We start from the raw sequence: 24085 nt of genomic DNA on the forward strand, positions 1-24085 counted from the left end.
ATGTGGAGGCAGCTTTCAAACTTTACATTTAATTGTATCAACAACTCACGCCTTTTTCTATTGCAGGTGTTTAATTACTAGTACCAGGTTCAAACCCCTGGACATTTCCACACTGTCACTTTTAGTAAAAAGCCATAATTCAGTCCAGCATCTTAAAGTTTGTTACCCAAAATTTGCAAGGGAGCTTTAGAGAGATACCAAGCAGCTACATGGATGATGAAATATACTGTGCAAGAGGCTGTTTGTGGTCATACCTAGCATCTCTAAGGTGGTAGCCCATCACAAACAAAGATAAAAACATGAGTTGAAATTATGGCATCTTGACCCTGAGAAGATCAGAAAAGCTGTGAAGCTCTATGATAAGCATTGACTGATCATACTATTACAAAATTCAATCAATAGAATCATGAGACCACCCTTTTGGTGGCAGTAAATTTAGGCTCCTAATGTTCGCTCTCTGGGTGGCAGAAGGTAAATTTGACCAATCCCATTGCTTGCACCAAAAACACCTCGTTCCAAAAATTATCCTTTGGTCTTTACTGCCTCCATGTGATGGTTGTTGCAAGAAGTAATTGGGCATTCTTAAGCAGCTGTAGTGTATGGAGGGCAATGCCGCCAAGCCCACCTTGGTGTTCATCCTACCTGGTCACGAGTTTTTTTTATAAGCAGATTTTCTGCAGAAAAATCCTCATAACTGACTTCTGTCAGGCAAAGGCCACATGGGGGAGCTGGAGGAGCTGAAGCCCGTCTGCATGGTGCTCTGGTCAATCGCAGAAGGCCATCGCTTGGAGCTCCAACTGCTGCTTCTCGTACTGATGTTGCAATCAGGACTCTTACCATCTTTAGCACAAAAAGTATCTGTTAAAGCTACGTACAAAACTGCCCTCAGATGAATCTAAATGGCTCTGCAGCAGCATGAAGTAACATGACTAGAAGAAAGCTGGCATTGCAAACCTTGCGCAAGAATCTGTTGGCAACTAACTCCACACACATCACTTTTCTCCTCCCCTCTAAACCCTTGAGAAAGCAATCAACATAACATTAGAGTCCATAAACATGATGCCTTTGTAGCCAATCTACAATGCATTAAAGGTTCGCTGTGAGCACTTGTCCAAGTGGCTTTCTTACACGTTCCCTAAAAAACTCGTTACCACAAAAACTACTGTGAACATATGCACATACATGCATGCATGAGCACATGCGCGCATACACAAAAACAAAAACAAAAGAAAAACCCTCCAGCATCAAGTTACAACGAAATATCACTGAGCAAAAGGGACTGATTTGTTTCTATACGGTTGATAGATAATAATTACCAGTAGCTTCACTCTTAACAACAGAACACTAGAAAGCTCACTTGTTCCATCAAGGGTAGCTCAGCAACGGCAGCTCGAGCATGATAGATTATGCAATCTGTTGGCGGACCTCTGCGTATAATAGACCAAAGAATGAAGCTCAAAATAATGTATTTACAGATACATATAAGTTCAAAGAGATCATATTGCACTCTTAGACATAGGAAATGCTGAAACCTGTACCTGCTCCTTGATGTTTTGGTATCACGGGCAAACACCGTGTAAGAGAGTTGTTGCCCTTCCAGCTGCAAAAGCATCTCATTGACAGCCATCACATCAAATGTTTCAGGCTTTGTATGTTCTCCTGAGTCCATTGCATTCCGTTGAAGTGGGAATATTTTCTCGACCTCCTGATTGTGAAGAGGAAGAATGTACACATAGCGCCGCCACTGAGCAGAAAAATTGGGGTGGAAGGTACGAGACACCTGATGCAACGAAGGAAAAGTGCAGCTGAGTTACATCCATAGTTCATAACATACGTTTAGCAAATGCATACGCATTCGGGTATGTAAGAGTGTTTCGAGTTTGTTTCAGTCCCAGGCTGAGTAACATACGTGACCAATATAATACCTCATAGAAAGGACGAGATTTAGACAAATAGATACAAATATACATTGTAAACTCAAGCTCTCCAAGTTCCATTATAAAAACTTACAAAGTTATCACTTACAAGTTACATAAATGCTCATTGCGTGGACCGATTTTTGATTTAAAAAACGAAGCAACTTTCAAAAAACGTAAAACCTTAGAAAAGCATTTAAAAAAAAAAAAAGCAAGTATGAAAGACGAGTTTCAAACGCGTATGTTGCAAACGTTTGCTTCATGAAGCAAACGCGAATGTTGTGAACTATGGTTACATCATCTCTCTCAAAGTACGGCAACTGCCATTGGAACAAATCTAGACACTAAAGTCACTAGAGATCAATATGCCAAAATGCACAGATGTAATGGGATTCGCTGCACTAAAATCTAAGTATTCACTTGATTGACAAATAAAAACCCACATTCTTCACAAGATAATTTGAAAGTACAAGAATGCTATGTAGTAGGAAAACAAAAAGTGTATGCATGATGTGGGTGTTTGTTAAAGGTCATGACATGGCTCACTTTATTATTGAGGTTAGGTTTATGCCTGGGAATGGTCTCAACTCAGAGATTTACAGTTACAATGGGCATGGACCATAGTCACAAAAAAACCCATTTCTAACTTTTGAAACCTCGAAACTTCAAAACAGTTTCAAAAACCCTCAAAACCCTTTGCAATACGACAGTTTTGCCCAAATTTCAAGTTTTGTTTTCTTTCAATTTCTTTTGATATTTTTGTTTTGTTTTTGTTTTTGTTTTTGTTTTTTTTTGCATCACCTTGCAACTTCTCTCCTCCTTTGTATAAAAAACCTCAAAACCTTGAGGTTTTTTTCATCGTCATACTATGTTTTTAGGTGGCTTTTATATGTTTTTTTAATATTTATAATTAATAAGAATAGTGATTTTCAAAACCTTGAAACCTCGAGGCTGAGGGACGAAACCTTTCAAAAAAAAACTCCAAAAACCTCGAAACGTTTCTTGTGACTATGGCATGGACTAGTCAATAGTGTGAAAGGAATCGGGATAGGTGTGTGTTGTGATTCCACGGTCTTTATAAGTGAGTTAATGACTAGCCTCCGGCTCTGGGTCACTTTGGCCAGAGCTATGTCTGGGTGGTAAGCTTGCCAGCCCAACTATGATGGTCTTAACACTTGATTTGTCTTTGCAGGTGTTTGGCTGGGAGTAGGGCTATACTTCAACACAACACTACTTCGAGGAAAGCCAGTAAAATTGAGTACAAAACAAATCCTATTACTCCAAAAGACCAAAAAGGCCAAAGACCAACCTCTTTCACACTGACGGCCCTCAAGGCTTTGGGCTCCAGCACATTGATTGAGGTTTTGATATCTTCTGGATTTACGTCAGAGCGCCACGTATCTACATTCAAGTAAACAGAGAATGTTGAAAAGTCAGTCATACACTGATTACTTTGCCTTTTGCTGCTTAAAACAAAGAATCAAAACATAGGCCTTAATCCAAGTGCGTGCAAGCTAGTGCTTTCTTTATTAAACAGCTTGGCTTTCAGGGATCTCAGCATTTTACATGGATAAAGAAATCTATCCAACTTAGATAGACACAGCTAAACTGCTCTTTTCGCACACATAAGATAAACGGAAGGGTGCCACAAGACGTTAGTATCTAAAAGAAACTCACAGAAAGAGCAAACTTGGCCAGCCGCATGGACACCTTTGTCAGTGCGACCTGCAACCGTTACGGCTGCTTCTGCGGAAAATCCTTTGGATTTCAAAGTAGTGGCCCTTTTGCCATCACTGAACTTTCCCAAAGCTTGCTCAAGTAGACTGTACGACATCAAAAGAGATCAAAGATATAAAGAAACAAAAAGCACTCATGTAGAAAAATATACTAAAACCAAAAAAAAAAAAAACTAAATAATGTACCCTTGAACTGTGTATAATCCTGGTTGTTTTTGCCAGCCAGTAAAAGCGCTTCCATCATAAGATAGAACTATTTTGTAAGTTTTTCTATCCCATTTGCCTCCTTTGTGTTCTTGTCGAGCCTCCTCTGATACTAGTGGTGCAGACAGTGGTTGATACTTTGCACATGATGTCCTTTGAGAACCTGCATGCTTCTCAACCTCAAAAAAAATAAGCACCTTATGTGCATCCAACATTCTTCCAAACCAACTCCACCAAGTTTAAAGACATCTTGTTGGAAACTATCTGCACCATACTTTCCGAGTGATTTTCAGTTTTTTTTTTTGTTTTGTTTTGTCTTTTTTGGTGAAGTTATAATACAACGCATTCAAGAGAGTACTACACATGCAAATGTTTGCTATTACACTTGGCTTTCAGCAGCTGCTTTGACACATGTATTGATCTAGATGATCCAGAAGTGCATCTCAACACACCAATAGATTACCACACTAACACGGTGCTTGGAATAAAATGCCTTCAATAACTAGGTCAACATTTTAATGCATGATATTGAGGCTTGATGCTGAAACATGTTCCACTCCCCACAGGAGGCTTATCCAACATTGGCAGCGTATGGTTCAGATAGCAAGATTGCCAAACCATGGCATGCTTATGGCTCAGATAGGGCCATGCAAAAATTATTTTCATCCATGGCATGCTCGCAGCTCAGAAGGCTCAATTAAGGCCCCACATTGGCTGGGAAGGTGATTTTAATCCATGGCATGTTCATGGCTCAGATATGGCCTTACATTAAAGGATACAAATATTTTTTGGTCCCACAATATGTGAGGGATCTCTGGAAATTCTAATCATTGGGTGAGTGTATGTGTGTATGCACGGGCGTGGGCGCGGGCGCATGTGTGGGAATGCCCTTCCTTGAAAAAGCTTGACCACACAGGTGAAGGCTGAAGAAACTTACTTACTTGTGATTGCACAGGGAAATTCAAGTCTGAAAGAGAGAGTTTGCCAGCTGCAACAAGTGAATAGAACTTCAAGACCTCTGCCCAGGGCCTGTCTTCAAGGTACTGATGGCATTCCCTGAAAGCTGAGAATTAAGTTGATTTTTTTCATGTGAAGAGAAGAAAATTTTTGGATAAGAAGAAAATTCACTCACTTTGCAGTCCATCTGCGAGGATCGAGGCCATCGCTGTGTTGATAGTGAACCCAGGGGTCCTGCGCATGTGAACGCCCTCCTTCTTGGGGGCTAGCTGGATCCATGATAGGGTTTGCAGAGAAACTTCTACCACCAGATCTCCATACACTCGTGTGAGTTGCTTGCAGACGGGGAAACGAAGGGCTGGTTCCACGCATCGCACATGTCAAGTTGAAGGCTTTCTGGTCGTACTAATTGGCGGGCGGGCGCTCGACTGCATTTCGGGCCACCCGTAAGCCCGGACAAATGTGCACTGCAGAGCTCAAACCAGGGAGGACCCAACCTCCATGACACCAGCAGTGCGGTAGAGCAATTGGTGAAGCGTGTGTGTGTGTTTGGGGTAAGGTCTCGTGATCGAGTCTCACTTCCAGCTCTAACAAAGACACCACCCCTTGCACCCTCCTCGACTCGCCAACTTGCACCTTCACACCTTGAGTCTAAAGACCACCCTTTGCCTAAGCACAAGGTCAATTTTTTTGCTCAAGCGTAAGTCCAAAGGTCAGGTCAAACCTTGGGTTGCCTCCCTCTCCCCCGCATTCTCTTTATGGTATCAGAGCTCTGGTTCGTGTGGGAGCTAAGGAGGTAAGCAAGAGGCAAGAACAAGGCAAGCAAGGAAGCAGTACATGGGTAAGGGTATTTCCATGTCTTTCCCTCTTTGATTTTGGAATAACACCTTCGGTAACTATGAGAGCTACAAGTAGACAGGGAAGTCATTGGTGAAGGAAGAAGACCATATTGTGTGTAGTTGGTGTAGTGCAAAGTTATAGCTGAAATTTGGCAGGACAGTCTGTGTAGAGAATCTAAGTGTTGCAGGTGTTGGCGGATGTGTGTATATGTGACGGGTTCACATTATAACAGGTTTATAGTACAACTGTTGAAGGTTGTAGATTTGCTGTAAGTGCAAAAGGTTTTTTATAAGCACGGTTTGGTAAGTTGCTGCAAATAAAGATATCTAGTAATCTATTATAGATTGTGAGTGAGAAGCTAGATAAGAATAACTTCCAAGCATGGAAGTTCAGGATGACCAATTTCCTTATGGGAAAAGGATATTAAAGGTTCATCATAGGTGATGAAAAGGAGCCGGAGATTGCTAAAGAAAATTTGGCCCCTCAGCAAGTGTGTAAGCATACAAGGAATGGCATGAAAAAGTCAGAACGGTGCTGTAGTATTGGTTGTCTCAGATTCTATGATTGTGCATATACATGTGTGCATATATACAGGATGCACAAACACCTAAGGAGGCTTGGGACACTGAAAACGGAATCGTTCTCTAGGATAGCTCGTGGAACACTTGAGAAATTCAACACATAAATTCAACCATGAAAACACATGCTTTGCAGGTTTCAACTAAATCAAATAAATTGAACAAAAGCATAGCAAACATAATACTTAGCTCCAAGACAAACATGCTCGGTGCAATCTTCCCTCCCCCCCTTGTGTGTGGCCTTCCCCACACAAGAGTATTTTTATTAGCTTTTCCACCAAAAATAGGCCATAGCTCCCAAAAATATACAAAGTGTGCTTTTTTTTAGAGCATGACACTCTTCCACAACAAAAATAGAGTGTCCCAAAAATTGGGGCTAGGGTAAAGCCTTTAGGCTTTAATAAATTCAACATTATAAATGTATTTTTTCCAATGTATCAAAATGGAAAAATCAACTACTAAGGTTACAAGCTACGCTTATAAAAATAAATATGATGCGCATAAGAAACATTCTCCTCAATATTATTCATCAATCCTCGTAATCTTCATCACCTGAAAATATAAGCCCAATTAATAATTAAATTAATCTCACAAATATTAAACAAGCATAAACCATCACCAACTCATGACTACCAGGTATAAGTACCCCAAGAATCACCCTGCCATACAAACTTAACTGAAATAATCATAGACGGTTCCAAGCATACGTCATATACCGCACGTATTAATATTTATAGTGGTGTCACCCACGATATTAACCTAGCCGGCATAACGCAAGAGTAATCTAGGCGTCCCCAAATTACTCAAGAGGGAAAAATAATATTCTTAAAGAGGACTTAAAATATATTCTCATGATATCCCTCTTGCTTGAGTTTGCAATTACCCTCAATTGCGGGCTTGCTGGGTTTGAAAAGAACGAAGGATCTCAGGATAAGCTTGGAAAAATTTCTCGGGCATCCATTTTGTATCTTCTTGAGGATGGAAAATCTTTACGCTTCCTATTTGCTTGAAATGTATACTTCTCTTGAGCTCTTGCAATACAATCACGCACTTCAGATAAAATGCGATCAAAGTCTCGAGTATATTGGTCAGCAGCTTCAATCTTATGGGAGAGTCTAGTAGCCGGAATAGGCCATAGATAATCTCAAATGGTGCTCGACCAGTAGCAGAATGAGGAGTATTATCATAAGCAAATTGGAGTAGATGTATGTATTTATCCCATGAACTAGGTTGCTGGGAAACATAGGCTCTAAGCATATCCAAGATAGTGCTATTCTTGACTTCGGTCTGTCCATTTGATTCAGGATGAAAAGCCGTAGAAAAATCTAACTTAGTGCCTAAGTCTGAGAAAAGAGCAATCCAAAAGTGACTACAAAATTTGGAATCTCTATCAGAAACTATCACTTTGGGTAGACCATGATGAACAAAGATTTGCTTGACAAATATGGTCACAGCTTGCTGAGAAGTCAGTGTCTTTTTACATGGAATGAAATAGGCTTGCTTACTAAACTTGTCCACTATTGTCCAAATCATGTCATGATGTGACTAGAAGTAGTAGGAAACCCTGGGTTGGAAACTTTGTATGAAAGATGCCCATTTGATGTGCCTATCTGAAATAAGGGGTTGCGAAAACAAATGCCTAATGCTTTGTTGATCAGTCTTGATAAGAAATTCTGAACCCATTAGGTAATGCTTCCAAATCTTCATGGCATGCACAACTGCTGCTAATTCCTTGTCATATGTACTATAATTTGTTTCAGCAGGTTTTAGCTTTCGACTTTCATAGGCAATAGGATGGTTGTCTTGCATAAGCACAGCACCAAAACCTTTGCCACTAGCATCAGTTATTACCACAAAGAATGGTCTTTGAAAGTCAGGTAGTGTAAGAACTGGTGCATGAGTTAATGCATCCTTGAGTACTAGAAAAGATTTATCTTGACTTTCGGTCCAATGGAAAAATGTAGTTTTCTTGAGAAGTTCCGTCAAAGGATGTGCAATATAAGCGAAATTCTTGACAAACTTCCTATAGTAACTACATAGACCTAGAAAAGATCTAAGGTCATGAATGTTTCGAGGTGTAGGCCAAGAGGCTATACACTCAATCTTCTTAGGATCCACACGGATTCCTTCAGCTGACACTATATGGCCTAAGTATTCAATCTCTTTTTGAAAGAAAGAACTCTTTTCAGGATTGACATACAATTCATTTTCTCTCAAAAGGTTAAACACTTGCTCCAAGTGTTGCTCATGCTTTTGACGATTCTCGCTGAAAACAAGAATATCATCAAAGAACACCACAACAAAGCTTTGAAACTTTAGGAAAATGCGATTCATCATACGACTGAATGTAGCTGGAGCATTGGTCAAACCAAATGGCATAACCAAAAACTCATAATGGCCAGTCTGGGTTCTAAATGCAGTCTTGAACTCAGTCATGCGTACTTGATGATAACCAGACTTTAAATCAATCTTGCTAAAGACCTTTGAACCTCTAAGCTTATCAAGTAAGTCATCTACCCTAGGGATAGGGTATTTGTTCTTGACAGTGATTTTATTCAATGCTCGGTAGTCAACACACATTCGAAAAGTTCCATTCTTCTTCTTAATAAGAAGGACTGGAGCTCCGAAGGTTGAACTACTAGGTCTAATAAGGTCTCTTTCTAACAAATCCTCGATTTGTTTTTGGATTTCTTTTTGCTCTAAATTGTTGACTCTATAAGGAGCTTTATAAGGTGGAGAGTTGCCTAGCAATAAGTTAATATTATGGTCTTCAGGCCTAGACTTAGGTAATCCTGGAGGTAAATCTTCCATAAAACAATTCCTGAATTTGGAGAAATAAGGATCAAGTTTTGGACTTTTGGATGTGTTAAACTCAGCGCTAAGCTAGTTAACCCAAACCATATAAGTCTTCTCTCTTTTCCTAAGAGCTTGCTTTGCTTGAGGATGACTCAATAAAGGGCTCGTCTCTCCTTTGACTAGACATTGGAGGAAAATATTTTCATTGTCCTTCCTTACACAAATGCTATGTGTATCATAGTCTATAATAGGGTTGTACATATGTCTCCAAGGCATACCCAATATTACATCTACGCCTTGTAAAGGTGCAACTAAGAAATCCCTTTTTTCTGCTAAGGAATTGATGCTTAAAGTTAAACCTTTCACCTCTTGCATGCAATTATACTTGGTTCCAGTAAATGCAGCTTTAACTCTATAATGTGTAGGTGAAGGTTGAATGTTTAAAGCTCTAATTGCCTTTTAAGAAATAAAGTCATGAGTTGGTGATAGTTTGTGCCTGTTTAATATTTGTGGGATTAATTTAATTATTAATTGGGTTTATATTTTCAGGTGATGAAGATTACGAGGATTGATGAATAATGTTGAGGAGAATGTTTCTTATGCGCATCATATTTATTTTTACAAGCGTAGCTTGTAACTTTAGTAGTTGATTTTTCCATTTTGATACATTGGAAAAAATACATTTATAATGTTGAATTTATTAAAGCCTAAAGGCTTTACCCTAGCCCCAATTTTTGGGACACTCTATTTTTGTTGTGGAAGAGTGTCGTGCTCTCTAAAAGCACACTTTGTATATTTTTGGGGGCTATGACCTATTTTTGGTTGAAAGCTAATAAAAATACTCTTGTGTGGGGAAGGCCACGCACAAGGGGGAGGAAGATTGCACCCAGCATGTTTGTCTTGGAGTTAAGTATTATGTTTGCTATGCTTTTGTTCAATTTATTTGATTTTGTTGAAACCTGCAAAGCATGTGTTTTCATGGTTGAATTTATGTATTAAATTTCTGAAGTGTTCCACAAGCTATCCTAGAGAATGATTCCATTTTCAGTGGTATCAGAGCTTGGGCTAGGAGATTTGTGGAAAGGTGGGAAAGGTCTTCATCAACACAACTCTCAAGAAAGTTGCAGGCTTTTAACCGATGGGCAAAAGAAGGGTTTGTGGTCTTTAACCAAAAATTCAAATTCTCAAACTAGCTCTACTTCTCAAACCCACTTACCTCTTCCCAAAACCATTCTTTTTCATTAAAAAGTGGTTTTGCTCAAAGCTTCATGAATTTCAAATCCAACCGTATTGATGGATTCCCCATAGCCAAAAACCTCATGTGATTTGCTCAGTTTTTGCAAAGGTTCAAGGTAGAAGCAATCTATAATGGACGGACTGCATGCTGTCTGAGCTTTAGCCATGAAAAAATAAATAAAATCAAGCAAAAATTGAGGCGCCGATTTGCAACCTCACGGGTGAAAAACGTTAGAAGTAGATCTCAAAAATCAATTAAGCTAATCTCAATTAAGCCCAAATCTTCAACTTAACCCAATTCTACTTTTCCCGAGCCCAATGCATGTCACATCAACTTTTGGAGCTTTCACACTACCTACTTTCCTATTTCAAGGAAAATTCCGAAGAATTGCAATTTTCAGATTTTTTGGGTGCAGAAAATTGATTTTTCAGGGCTCAAAGAGGCTTAAAAAGGCCAAATAAATGCTAGAAAATTCTAAAATAATTTCTAAAAAATTCTAAAAATTCTCAAAAATTATTACAGAGGTTTGGCCACGTTTTCAGAATTGTTTGAGCAGTGTTCAATGTGCAAAAAATTATTTCTTCAGCATTTCGACTAGCCCAAGTCTCATAAATCACTCGGAATTGCTCGGGACTTGTGCGCGAAACGAAGGGAATTCGACCCAACCATTGAACCAAAGTCTTTGTTCAGTTTCAACACAAATCAAATTGCGGGAGAATTGAGATAAGTACAATCATTTACTTTATTTACATACATCAAATAATATCAATTTTACTTATTTACATTGTTTGCATGAGCACTATGGCAAATTTTCCTATTTTACCTTCAATTCGAGAGCAACTCCAATCTCTACAACAACAAATTGTAGAAGAGAGAGAAATGCGAATTGAATTGGAGCGACAGCTCACGAGTCGAAGGCGTAAGCATGACTCTTTGCCATCTTATGATGACGAAGACGACATCATCCAAAGAGCTGTCAATACTACACTTCAATCACAAAATTCACGGAAAGATTCTAAAATCAGTCGTTAAGCTTTTTCATTTCAGAATTATGATGGCAAGAAAGATGCTTGAGTCCTTTTGGCATGGCTTAGTCAATTGGATGACTACTTTTCAGGGGAGAAATTTTTCGAGAAGAACACTGAAAACGGAATCGTTCTCTAGGATAGCTTGTGGAACACTTGAGAAATTCAACACATAAATTCAACCATGAAAACACATGCTTTGCAGGTTTCAACAAAATCAAATAAATTGAACAAAAGCATAGCAAACATAATACTTAGCTCCAAGACAAACATGCTAAGAGTATTTTTATTAGCTTTCAACCAAAAATAGGCCATAGTCCCCAAAAATATACAAAGTGTGCTTTTAGAGAGCACGACACTCTTCCACAACAAAAATAGAGTGTCCCAAAAATTGGGGCTAGGGTAAAGCCTTTAGGCTTTAATAAATTCAACATTATAAATGTATTTTTTCCAATGTATCAAAATGGAAAAATCAACTACTAAAGTTACAAGCTACGCTTGTAAAAATAAATATGATGCGCATAAGAAACATTCTCCTCAACATTATTCATCAATCCTCGTAATCTTCATCACCTGAAAATATAAGCCCAATTAATAATTAAATTAATCCCACAAATATTAAACAGGCACAAACCATCACCAACTCATGACTACCAAGCGTAAGTACCCCAGGAATCACCCTGCCATACAAACCTAACTCAAATAATCATAGATAGCCCCAAGCATATGTCATATACCACACGTATTAATATTTATAGTGGTGTCATCCACGATATTAACCTAGCCGGCATGACGCAAGAGTAACCTAGGCGTCCCCAAATTACTCAAGAGGGAAAAATAATATTCTTAAAGAGGACTTAAAATATATTCTCATGACATCCCTCATAACCCACAGGTCCCAGGATCGAAACCTGGCTCAACGGAATCGTTCTCTAGGATAGCTTGTGGAACACTTGAGAAATTCAACACATAAATTCAACCATGAAAACACATGCTTTGCAGGTTTCAACAAAATCAAATAAATTGAACAAAAGCATAGCAAACATAATACTTAGCTCCAAGACAAACATGCTGGGTGCAATCTTCCCCCCCCTTGTGTGTGGCCTTTCCCACACGAGTATTTTTATTAGCTTTTCCACCAAAAATAGGCCATAGCTCCCAAAAATATACAAAGTGTGCTTTTTTTGAGAGCACGACACTCTTCCACAACAAAAATAGAGTGTCCCAAAAATTGGGGCTAGGGTAAAGCCTTTAGGCTTTAATAAATTCAACATTATAAATGTATTTTTTCCAATGTATCAAAATGGAAAAATCAACTACTAAGGTTACAAGCTACGCTTGTAAAAATAAATATGATGCGCATAAGAAAGATTCTCCTCAGCATTATTTCATTAATCCTTGTAATCTTCATCACCTGAAAATATAAGCCTAATTAATAATTAAATTAATTCCACAAATATTAAACAGGCACAAACCATCACCAACTCATTACCAGGCGTAAGTACCCCAAGAATCACCCTGCCATACAAACCTAATTGAAATAATCATAGACGTCCCCAAGCATACATCATATACCGCACGTATTAATATTTATAGTGGTGTCATCCACGATATTAACCTAGCCGACATGACGCAAGAGTAATCTAGGCATCCCCAAATTACTCAAGAGGAAAAAATAATATTCTTAAAGAGGACTTAAAATATATTCTCATGACAGACACCTTGGTAATGAAAAGGAGCCGGAGATTGCTAAAGAAAATTTGACCCCTCAGCAAGTGTGCAAGTATACAAAGAATGACATGAAAAAGCCAAAACGGTGTTGTATTGGTTGTCTGTTAGTGTGACAAATTCTAAGATTGTGCATATATACAGGATGCATAAACGCCTAAGGAGGCTTGGGACACCTTGGTGAAGATATACAACACAAAGCTAGCAGGAGCTACAATGAAGTTGTATATGCCCTTGCTTCTATTGGATCACCAATAGATGATGATGATATAGTGTACGTGACCTTGAATGATTTAGTAAAGAATACAACCAGTTTTAGACCTCCATTTGAGAGAACATTCCAGATTTTCAGGAATTGATTGCTCTTCTTATCTGTGAGTGTTGGAGAATGCACATGCGGAAGCATAAACAAGACAAGAGAGAGTAGAGAGAGCTTGTGGGACAAGCACCTTTTATATTAGCTTGAAGCTTTACAATGGCAATTGGCCAACAAGAGAATGTTAAACTTGTGCAAGGGATTGGATGAAATAGTGAGAAATGGGGGAACTCCTTATATAGTGCATGTATGACCTAGCCGATTGCACTAAAGCAGGGCCGATCAGCTCACAACCTACTACATAGGGAGAAAATACATAAAATACCAAATAAATGGTACAACCCCTAAACACTAAGATGCATAAATTCTAACACCCCCTCTGCAGCTCATAGTGTGCAAGAGTCGGAAGAAGATAAGCCGATGAAGATGCAATCATGGACCCTCCAGCATCGCGCGAATAGTGGAATCACCTCGGAGAGAGCACCCACCAACCTATTTCCTTGAAACAAAATGCCACTACGAACAGCAAGGAACTTTGCTTAGCCACAAATTCCCACATAAGTGTGCAGTGAACTCCAAGAATAGATGATGAGCTGCTAGACACACCGTGCCCATAATCCCCAACAGTGGTGGACGGAAAACATATCACGTCCCAAAAGCCTTGAACAATGAACTTACCCCACTCCTTTCATTCTTAACATCTCTCCTAATCATGACTGAAATCTTTATTTTTGGAATATCAAAAATGATTTTTTTAGAGAGATATATTCTTAATATATATTTCTCTAGGATCATTCCAAATGTTAGAATATTATTATCTAATATAAATCTCTTTTCTTCTATTAATCTTATTTTTCTGTCATAAACCCTAAAAAATAGGATATTTCAAAAAAATATCAAAAGTGTATTTTTCCCTCTCAAAACCCAACCCAAACCATATTATATCAAAAAACTTCTTTTTTCACATCAAATTTCTCTCCCTACACATTATTCTTCTCTCCAACCTCAAATCTCCATAGCTCATTCTCTCTCTATTGTGCAACCTTCTCTCTCTCTCTCTCTCTCTCTCTCTCTCTATATATATATATATATATATATATATTGTGAGTAGATCTTCAATCTATCTCTCTACTGTGTAAGCCTCTCTCTCTCTCTCTCTCTCTCTCTCTCTCTCTCTCTCTCTCTCTATTGTGCTTAGATTTGCAGCCTTCTCTATCTCTATCATGTGCGTGTGCACACATTCAAATCTCCTCACACCCACATCTACCTCTCTCTCCCCAACAACCTCGAATCTGTACTGTGCAACCTTCTCTCTCTCTCCCCAACAACCTCGAATCTGTACTGTGCAACCTTCTCTCTCTCTCTCTCTCTCTCTCTCTCTCTCTCTCTCTCTCTCTCTCTCTCCCCCCCAAACCTTTCTAGCAGAACACACCATGGAGGCTAGTGCATCCTTGTTGAGGAGAAGGCCAAGGGATAAGGTTGAGGCTCTGCTCATGCATAATACGAGGGATGAACACGGTGCTTGGGTTGAAAAATAATTTCAAAAGGGAGATTGGGTGTATTTGCAGCCTAGTGCCACTAGACTGCATTGAGTTCGACGTCAAGATGTGGTTGAGCACCATTGGAAGGGGCATCTACTAGGATTCTAGGAAACAAGGCGTGATAGATTAGTGGTCCTAGTGCAACATGTGTACTCGGCATCAGAAATTTCTTTGCGTCCACATCATCATAGTCCTCGTTTCCCTTGCAACTGTATGCTTTCACTTTAGTATGTTAGTGTACATGGTATGTGAACTGTTCTTTTCAACTTTATTTGACAGTTTCCTTATTTCCAGATATTTTTCCTTCTCCAACATCATTGAGGAGCAGCCCATAAGGAGCCTAACAGGAACATTCTATGCCATACACGTGCACATTGGGGATGGTGTATTCTCTGACAGTGCCCCTTCTAACCTTATTAGTCGAAAAATTTTCTTCTACACCCACAACTATGCAGTCCCCGACACAGGTCAACGGATTTGGTAAGCTTGAAGAAGTCCCCTCTCCTTCCCTCTCTAGTGCTGAATGGCCAATCCCTGATGTTTGGACTATTGTTACTCTTAAAGCAAAGATGGCCAATGATATACATTCTTCTTTAAAGTACACAAAGGCCTCAAGATCGGTTGGTCTTAGCTGGGCATGCCCTGTGCATGTGTTTGCCCACATGTTTCGTGCCCTTACTTGCACACGAACGCCAATAATATACATGTGCAAGGTGGCAGACATTGAAGAGATTGTTAATTTGCTTGGCCAAGGGTGGCCAAGGGTGGGACATTGTGGAGGGGGAGCACAAAGGAGAGAATTTCAAGTGTAGTAGTGCATTCCAGTGTCTCCTTTTAATTCTTGTGAGCTCGAACCACTTTGTGTACTTGTTTCTATTAACGAGCGGTGGATGAGGAAGATGGGTGCATGGATACCCTTACAAGCTCAAGAGGAGGTTGTAGAGCCTATATCTCTCTCTATAGGCCTACCTAATGTGAGGGTAGAGATTGTCCAAGAAAGTAAGCATTGGAGCCTTTTGAACATCTGTGTTCACCTACACATTTTGGGATTTGAGGGAATCAATAATGCTTGCTTCAATGTACAGGGTAAGGAAGGTAACGATTGTTGGACATTTAAACCTCTGTATTTGTTCACCCCTTTTCTGGAGTCACTTACTGTGCTAGGTGTTTGGATAGGTTGGAAGGAGGATGGAAGAAAACACGAAGGTGTCCTCGGATTGGGGGCCGGATGATGGCACCTTGGTTCAAAGAATCTAAGCTATGAGTGTCCATTGGAGCAATTTTATAATATCCCTCCACTGGAGTTTTGTATAAAAAAATATTTTCTATGATACTTCGGTGTTTAACATATGTTGTCTGGTTTCTTGAGGAGGTGGTTTTGTCTTTTAAAAAATAAACTTTTTTTCATATTTTTTGGTCCAGAGTGAAATGGCCACTATCTTGTATAAATAGTACTTTGAAGGCTTGATGTGTCATTTTTCACTCATTCTTAAGAGCACAAGGCACCTCCACACTCGAGCTTCAGAGCACATGGCTGCCTACAAACGCCTCATGGACTTCCTCTGTGAGAGCGAGTTTCCAAAGGCCACACACATGCATGTAATGTTCACTCGTGAGATTGATTGGATGTCCACACTTCGCCTCCATGAAGAATTATTTGTGGACACATTATCATACATGGACACCCACATCAAGCCGCACTTTGTCTCTTTGGCAAACGATGATAGATTGTGGGTGCCCTCCAACCTCCTAGAGTACATCAACCATAACGAAAGGCCCTTCCAAAAGTGGCTCATAAGATTTGAAGCAATGGCAATGAAATATGGACACTTCCTAGAGCTTGACAAGAAGCAAGTACACAAGATCAATAGAGGTGCCATTGGTCATCACTTCCTATCATAGTTGGCTTGCTTTGTTTTCTTCCTTTTAGAAGGAGAGGAGGAAGAGGAGGTCGAAATGCCGCAATTGCACCTTGGAGGATTCATCCACGACAAGGAAGAGCCTCAGAGTGCAGCGCACACAGGTGTAAGTGAAGAGCCTCAGAGTGCAGCGCACACAGGTGTAAGTGAAAGCCTGATCGTTGCACAACAATTTCCAGGAGATGCGCTAGGGCTCGCAAAAAATCCACACTGCTCTTTGAGGCCAATGGAAGTGGCACAGCAATGCATTTGCACCTTGAGTGTAACCCAACATACACTTTATTGTCTTCAAATCCCTACCAAGATGCCAATCAACATCAAAGCTCCCTAAACCATCAACATCCAGCTTCTTACCCCCTATTTGTGACTTTATCACATCACTAACCCAAGGCAACCTCTCAAAGACCCATGTTAGCACCTCGTGTGTCTCCTTTTGGGAACCTCAAATGCTCCTAACCACCATATATCTCTCTAAACACTGAACGATGGTTTAGTGTATGAAATATTGTCATTCCCTTAATCTTGAAATTCAATTGTGCTCTCTCCCTCATCATCGGGCCCTTCTATAATAGTGGTAGTAGATGGAGACTTAAAGGTTGCCCACCGTAGTGTGGTTAATGAGTGTGACACTCATTCTCTCTAGCCTTCTTCCCTTCACAATCTAGTACTCGTCCAACTTCAACACACGAAGGAGACCTTGGAACCTATAAAACACGAAAATCAAACAAAATGTTAAGTCGTTCCCTTTATAAATGAGCACAGACCTAATGCGTGCAAGGTTACGAAACCTACTTATATCTAGAAGGTAACCCATAGAACAATATCATTTCCTTTTGTAGCTTTCGCATTTCAACAAAAATGTTGTTGAACTCATTAAATTCGAATGAAACATTACCATCCGCAACCTTCTTCTTTCCCCATGCTGCAATCCAAAGTGTATCATTGATGTGGTAGTAATTCCCAATCCTGCATTTTACATCTTCATTGCTCACTCCCTTTGCTAGACGAACCCTCTTTGGCAGCGGGAAAAGGTTGTGCGTGATACCTTTCTTACGAAGGGTGTCTCCTAGCAATTGATGAAGAGATTTTTAGCCCTTCGTACTAATGCCTACCTCATCGCATGTATTAACAACATCAACACTGGTGATACTTTGGGAAACCTCTTGTATGATTTCATTAGAAATAGCCCTACATATCTTCTTGAAATGGGGATCCCTAATCATTTTAAGCACATGCTCTCTCGTTTTGTGAGAGAGCGCAAGAGCTCATTAAAATCCCCAGTTTGATTAGAACCTGTGGCATCTTGAAGGAATACTCTAAAAACCAGCAAAATTACATTGACATTACACAAGTGCACACATGATTTACATTGGCATTTTGAATTGGAAGTGCTAGAGAATAAGAAAGAGGAGCCATACCGTGCTACTTGCCCCCCCCCCAAAACGGTAAGTGTTTTAATGTAGTTGAGTGGCCTCTTACGCTCCCTAGCTCCAATAGGAGTGCTTTTCATGTGGGAGATGGTATGCGTAAGCTTTTCCTTAGATGCTGCTCTCTCTTGATTTACAACCTCAAGCTCCTTGATTTTTTCTTTAAGCCTGAAGTAGTCCTTGGTGTACACTAGCAAGGTTAACTTGGAGCGTATGCAACTGTGATGACAATCAATTAGAAGACTCTACCAGCATCAGTTATTGCTAATCTCTTGCAATAGCCGAGTAACCCATTCTCACCATCTCCCACATAATGAATAAATGATGGTAAGTCTTTGAAAGTGGGTGGGTAATGCTCTCTTGGGTCAGCTGGGTATAGATGCCCATCAACCCATAGATCCACATTAGTGTGACCCCCTTTCTACGTACATTCCTCTCCTGTTATGTGAGATGAACGTTGCCCGAAGTTGCATACTCTTCCAACACCCACACATGCAAATCCACCTTGTGTCGATGTAATGGCACATTAGTGTTAGTGATTTCATGAAATTCCATGCTTAGAAGTGTTGATAGTGGAAAAGAAGAGGGAGGCCCTAAACTCATAGTAGAGAGAGAGAGAGAGAGAGAGAGAGAGAGGAGTTGAGATTAGAGGGAGTGAGTGCATGCCATAACCTTCCAAGGAGTTGATATTAGAGAGAGGGAGGATGCAGTCACACAGGGGAAAGAGAGAGAGAGAGAGAGAGAGAGAGAGAGAGAGAGAGAGTTTGCAGGCCATTAGCTCTCACAGTAGAGAGAGAAAGGGAGAGTTGTGAGAGTAGATGGAGTGAGGCTATGCAGGCCAAGCTCACAATGGAGAGAGATATTCCAAGGAGTTGAGATTAGGGAGAGGGAGCATGCAGTCTCACAGGAGAGAGAGAGAGAGAGAGAGAGAGAGAGAGAGAGAGAGAGAGAGAGAGAGTTTGTAGGCCATTAGCTCATAGTAGAGAGAGAAAGGGAGAGTAGAGAGTAGATGAGAGGATTGTAGAGAGAGGGATAGAGTGAGGCTATGCAGGCCAAGCTCACAGTAGAGAGATGAGTAGAGTTAGAGAAAGAGTTGGTTCAATTTTGGGGGGAAAAAGAGATTGAAAATGATTTTTTGATATATATATATATATATATATATATATATATATATATATATATGGATTTGGGATAACTTTTAAAGCAAAAAAGTTCAAAAATGAGAAAAAAATCACTATTTTTGGCCCCCCTAAGTTGCGAGATTGATGATGTGGAAAGTGACAAGAGATCTCATGACACTTTCCACACTGATTTGGTTGATTTTATGGGGAAGTGGAGGCATTAAATGAAGGAGAAAAAGGTGGAGGCATTCAACACCAACCTTGTAGGTACATCTCTAGATGGGGAGAGCGTGCACGGCGGCCCATGGTACAACCCAACCCTCGCCTTTGTAGGTACAACCTTGCAAGTGTACCTCCAAGATCTTTAATGCACGCAAATTTTAGTTTTCGGGATTCATAGGCTACTGCATTACTACCTGGTTACCCTTGAAGTTGGCCCTCGTGCCAATGCTAGGCTAATCGGTTGAGCAGACTCTTTTTGGCTAATCAATTGAGCAGATTGTCTTCCAACTCATGGTCCTTGATTAGGACTCTTTTGAGTGTGGTAGTGGGGCCTTGTACTAGCCACAAAAGAGTCCTTGATTATAGGACTCTTTTTAATGGTAGTAGGGTCCTACTAGCCACAAATGCTTTAGATGATGCATCCCCTATCTCTTGGTTCAGGTGGACAACTTCTAATAGGCCCATTGCTTTGTCGCAACAATCACTCATCAAAGATGTAGTATCTATGCCTATAAAGATGATCATGAAGCCTCTTGCACTTAAGGTCAATCATTAATTGGTCAATGAGTGATAAATCATTTAGCTTTTCTCTAGGGCTTCATCTTATATGGAGATGTCTCTAGTAATCTAGTCCCACATGGTCTCACATTCCTCTTGCTTGAGGTTATAGATTTGCGCAATGGAGCTTCTTGTGTCTCATTGGGTGAAAATCCTACAATTAATGTGTGTCTCATGATATTATAGTTTGGCTTTTTTTAAAGTGTATTTAGTGTCCTAAACCACTGGCTTTTTCTTCTCCTTTAAGGTAAAGCCCGAATGAGCAGAGCTTGTTGGTGGGATCATCAATCTTTCCCATGGCTTTGCAAAATTGATCAAACTTCTCTAAGTATTGAATGGGATATCTAATTTTATCAAATTTAGATTGAGCTAGTCTTGTCCAAATATGGGCCTCTGGGTGCTATCCTTCCAATTTCAAATGCCATCCCTAGCATGTCTTCTACATATTTATGTGGTAGTGGAACTTAAGAGAATAAACCCTTTGTCTCTGGGATTAAAGTTTCATGCCTGATGGGGTTGGGGCTATGTAGTTTCCAATGAAACTAGTCCTATGCCTATCTACCTTTGTGAGGCTGCAGGCTTGTGGCCGTTGAGGACATATTAGGTGATTACCCTTGTGGAAAACCTAGGTTGGAGGTAGTCCTTGTAACTAGAAAGGGAAACTAGAACTTAATTTTTTGGTGAAGAAGCTTCCAAAATGGAATTTTTAATCCTACTTGCATTGTGTGTGCTTGTAAACTGGTTTGTGGATTGCCATGCCAGTTGCATGACCCCCCCCCCCCCCCCCTTGATGTTACTTAAATTGGGGTCAACATTAGAAGTTTGAAATAATATGGCATTAGACATGGTTTGAGCACTTTTTGCTAAAGCGAATGGTCCTGGTCCTTCTCATGCTCCCTCACTAGAGCTTCACCCAAGGATAGGGTGATTCAATGCCCTTTTCATGAATATTTCTACTACTTTCCAACTGAGCCTGTTGGTGAATCTAGGGCTTGAAGGATTGTGGCACGTATTATTTCCAAGGGTTACATGGTTACTCCACCATGTCTATGTTTATTTGGCTCATTTCTTCTCAAATCTTCTTATTTAATGTAGATTCGAAGGAGTCTTAATAGCAAGAAGTCTCATTTTTAAGGGTTATGTAGTTCCTCCACGATGTCGATGTTCATTTACCTCATTTCTTCCCAAGGATCCTTGTTTGATGTAGATTCAAAGGAGTCTTACCTTCTTAAGAAGGAAGCACTATGTTGAGTGTTGGTTGTTTTTTATGGGACCGAAGCCTGGGTGGATGGGAGGAGGTATGGTTTGATCCACTATCATTAGCTAGACTATCATTTTTAACAATTAGCCCTTTGACCAAGTTTGCATGAAATGGTTTCTCTCTGGTGAATCAGTCTCTAGTGCTTATTGAAGCATGTATGAATGGATTCAGACACATGTGTTCTCCATCCAAGTTGCAAAGTTTTTTTGAGTAGTTTTTGAACTTTTTTTGGCTCGTGTTCTCCGTCCAAGTTGCAAAGTTTTGTTTTAGTAGTTTTTTTTGGGTTTTTGAACCTTTTTTTTGGCTCGTGATGTCACATCGGTTGGGCTCACAACTATTTCTTTGTGAGCTAACACCTATGGGCTCCTCATGCCAAGTGGTTCATGCCTTTTTTTTTAATAAAATGGGCTCACACGGGTCTTGTGAGATGCTTGGTAGGATCATGTCTGGTGGTTTCATGTCTAGCGGCCTTACGTTTTGTGGGCTCACGTCCTCACATCATGACTAGATAGACTCATGTCTCACTACTAACTAGAATCACATACTCTTTATAAAAATAGTATGATGAAATTTTTTTCTTATGAACCTAGCAGATATAGAGGGTTTTGCACAACCATCTGTAGGGCCATTAGAAACTTAAAAACCTAACCTCATGGGGCATGAAACTCTAAACCTAACCTCAACTTGCATATGTTCGAGAAAATATATATGTATTATATGTTGGTCATATATATATGTATTATATGTTGGTCAACAAGCCTTCTAGTGTATCCCAACAAACCATTATGACCCTCACAAACAAATTTAATAAAGCTTGTCAATCTAGAAACCTGTGGAGGCTGACAAGTGAGAGGATCGGCTACTGCACTCTCAAACCAAAGATAATACTTCTCTTACTCGTATCTTTGTATTGTTGCATTACTGATTGTTGTGCCAAACCTACTTTTGGGCACAACAATCTACTTTTGTCTTTTTATACAAAGGACCATACTCTGGATCCAATTGGAAGTGTGTAAATTATGTCATATGTAAAATCACATACATTATCACTCCATCAAGATATTAGAGCCACAACAAATAGAGAGGAATATAAAAAATACATAACAATAAGAATTATCCTCTTCACTCGATACCCCCCAAACATATATATATATATATATATATATATATATATATATATATATATATAGATATATCATTAAACCACAAAATATATATATATATATATATATATATATATATATATATATATAGATATATATATATAGATATATATATATATATATATATAGATATATCATTAAACCACAAAATATATATATATATATATATATATATATATATATATATATATATATAAAGTACCTTTCAATTGAACAAAACTTACAAACATACCTCCATATTCCTTTCTTTCACTCTCGAAGCATTACAGACCAATAAATAGTCACTAACTACTAAATGATGCAATGAAACACCTACCATGATTTAGCTTTCAGCCCTAACGATTCACATTTATTTCCAACCTTTGAATCCTTCACCTAAGGTTCTATTACAAGTGATAGAGAACTATCTTTGAACTCGAGCTTCTATTGATTGTGGATAATATATCCAAGATCATACGTTTTAGCCCTCTTTTTAATCAAAGCTTTAGCACTCTCTTGAATCATAAGTGTTCACAACATGTACATTCTCTGCTTGATCATCAAAACTCTCCTGTGCCATCTACTTAAAGACAATTCCACACTCCTCTCTCAAACATTGACATTTGTAGAAGACGTGATGTCTAACCCTTGCCATCATGAATCAAGCAATCCCAAGCTTATAATGTCAAAAAAATTATCACAATCTTAAACCTAGCAAAATTTAATTCTTAGGGCTGTATTTAAGACAACCTCATTTACAGTCCACATGTCCACTGTCAAAGCCAACTAATTTTCTTGACCCCCATATTTCACCTGTGTTCCTCACTTGGGCCATGTGCTTCTCAAACAAGCAAGGGAAAAAAAAGTAGCAAATCATCAATTGGCTCACACATTCTCACTTGCTTTTAGGTAACGGTAATATGTACATAAGAATAGAGCAAACTTCAGAGCCTATCAGGAGTATTGGCATTCCTTCAAGTATAACTTAAAAGATCCCATCAATCATTACTAGAAACCGTTGATCAATCACCATTGACCATTGTTCATTCAGGATTGACCATTGATTGTTGCCCGTTGACCATCCCAATCATCAGCAAAAAGGTTAGGACTTCTTTGTCTCTATCACCTTTGAAGGTCAGAGACCGTTGACAGTTGGTCATTCACGATTGACCATTGGTTGTTACTCATTGACGACCCAATCATTAGCAAGAAGAGAAGGGTCCTTTCTGAAATTGTATACATTTTGAAGAGGAAACACGCCAACACTGGCACACATGATGAGCATGACCAAAAACGTTGGCTTTGACTACATGGGGGAGAAACCTCAACTTTGACTACAAGGGGGAGGAAAACATTGCATTTACCAAAAGCCAAACTAAAAACAGAGATATTAGTAGCATGTAATTTACAGGGAAACATAATAAGTTATAATCGTGAGTTCATTACAAAATACAACAGAAAAAATTCTCATCACAGCCACAAGCTTCAGATCACAACATGCCATCAAGAGCTGATGCAACAGGTCCTCTAGAAGATAGAAAAGCACAATTCAAAACTCTCC

The 24085-nt window shown here is 39.4% G+C and overlaps 1 protein-coding gene across 5 annotated transcripts; it reads right to left on the bottom strand.

Moving 5' to 3' along the window:
* Nucleotides 1-335: 335 nt before the first annotated feature.
* LOC147626972 (Pseudouridine synthase family protein) lies at nucleotides 336-5249 on the bottom strand. Of its 5 annotated transcripts, none has more exons than XM_086815541.1 (9): nucleotides 4989-5249; nucleotides 4794-4912; nucleotides 3839-4019; nucleotides 3594-3739; nucleotides 3226-3317; nucleotides 1539-1780; nucleotides 1358-1427; nucleotides 955-1017; nucleotides 336-858 (listed from the first exon to the last, which is right to left on the bottom strand). In XM_086815541.1, the coding sequence occupies exons 1-9, from the start codon at nucleotides 5183-5185 to the stop codon at nucleotides 634-636; spliced, it is 1335 nt and encodes a 444-aa protein (XP_086671667.1). In that variant the 5' UTR covers nucleotides 5186-5249; the 3' UTR covers nucleotides 336-633. The 5 variants fall into 5 exon arrangements, 4 of the variants coding, with proteins under 4 accessions (XP_086671667.1, XP_086671666.1, XP_086671668.1 ...); XM_086815540.1 differs by having other exon boundaries at nucleotides 3839-4026; nucleotides 4798-4912; nucleotides 4989-5247; XM_086815542.1 differs by having other exon boundaries at nucleotides 336-840; nucleotides 3839-4026; nucleotides 4798-4912; nucleotides 4989-5245.
* Nucleotides 5250-24085: the final 18836 nt, after the last annotated feature.

The sequence above is a fragment of the Cibotium barometz genome, chromosome 21 (assembly GCF_041138505.1).
Source record: "Cibotium barometz isolate CiBa-2024 chromosome 21, ASM4113850v1, whole genome shotgun sequence".
NCBI lineage: Eukaryota > Viridiplantae > Streptophyta > Polypodiopsida > Cyatheales > Cibotiaceae > Cibotium > Cibotium barometz.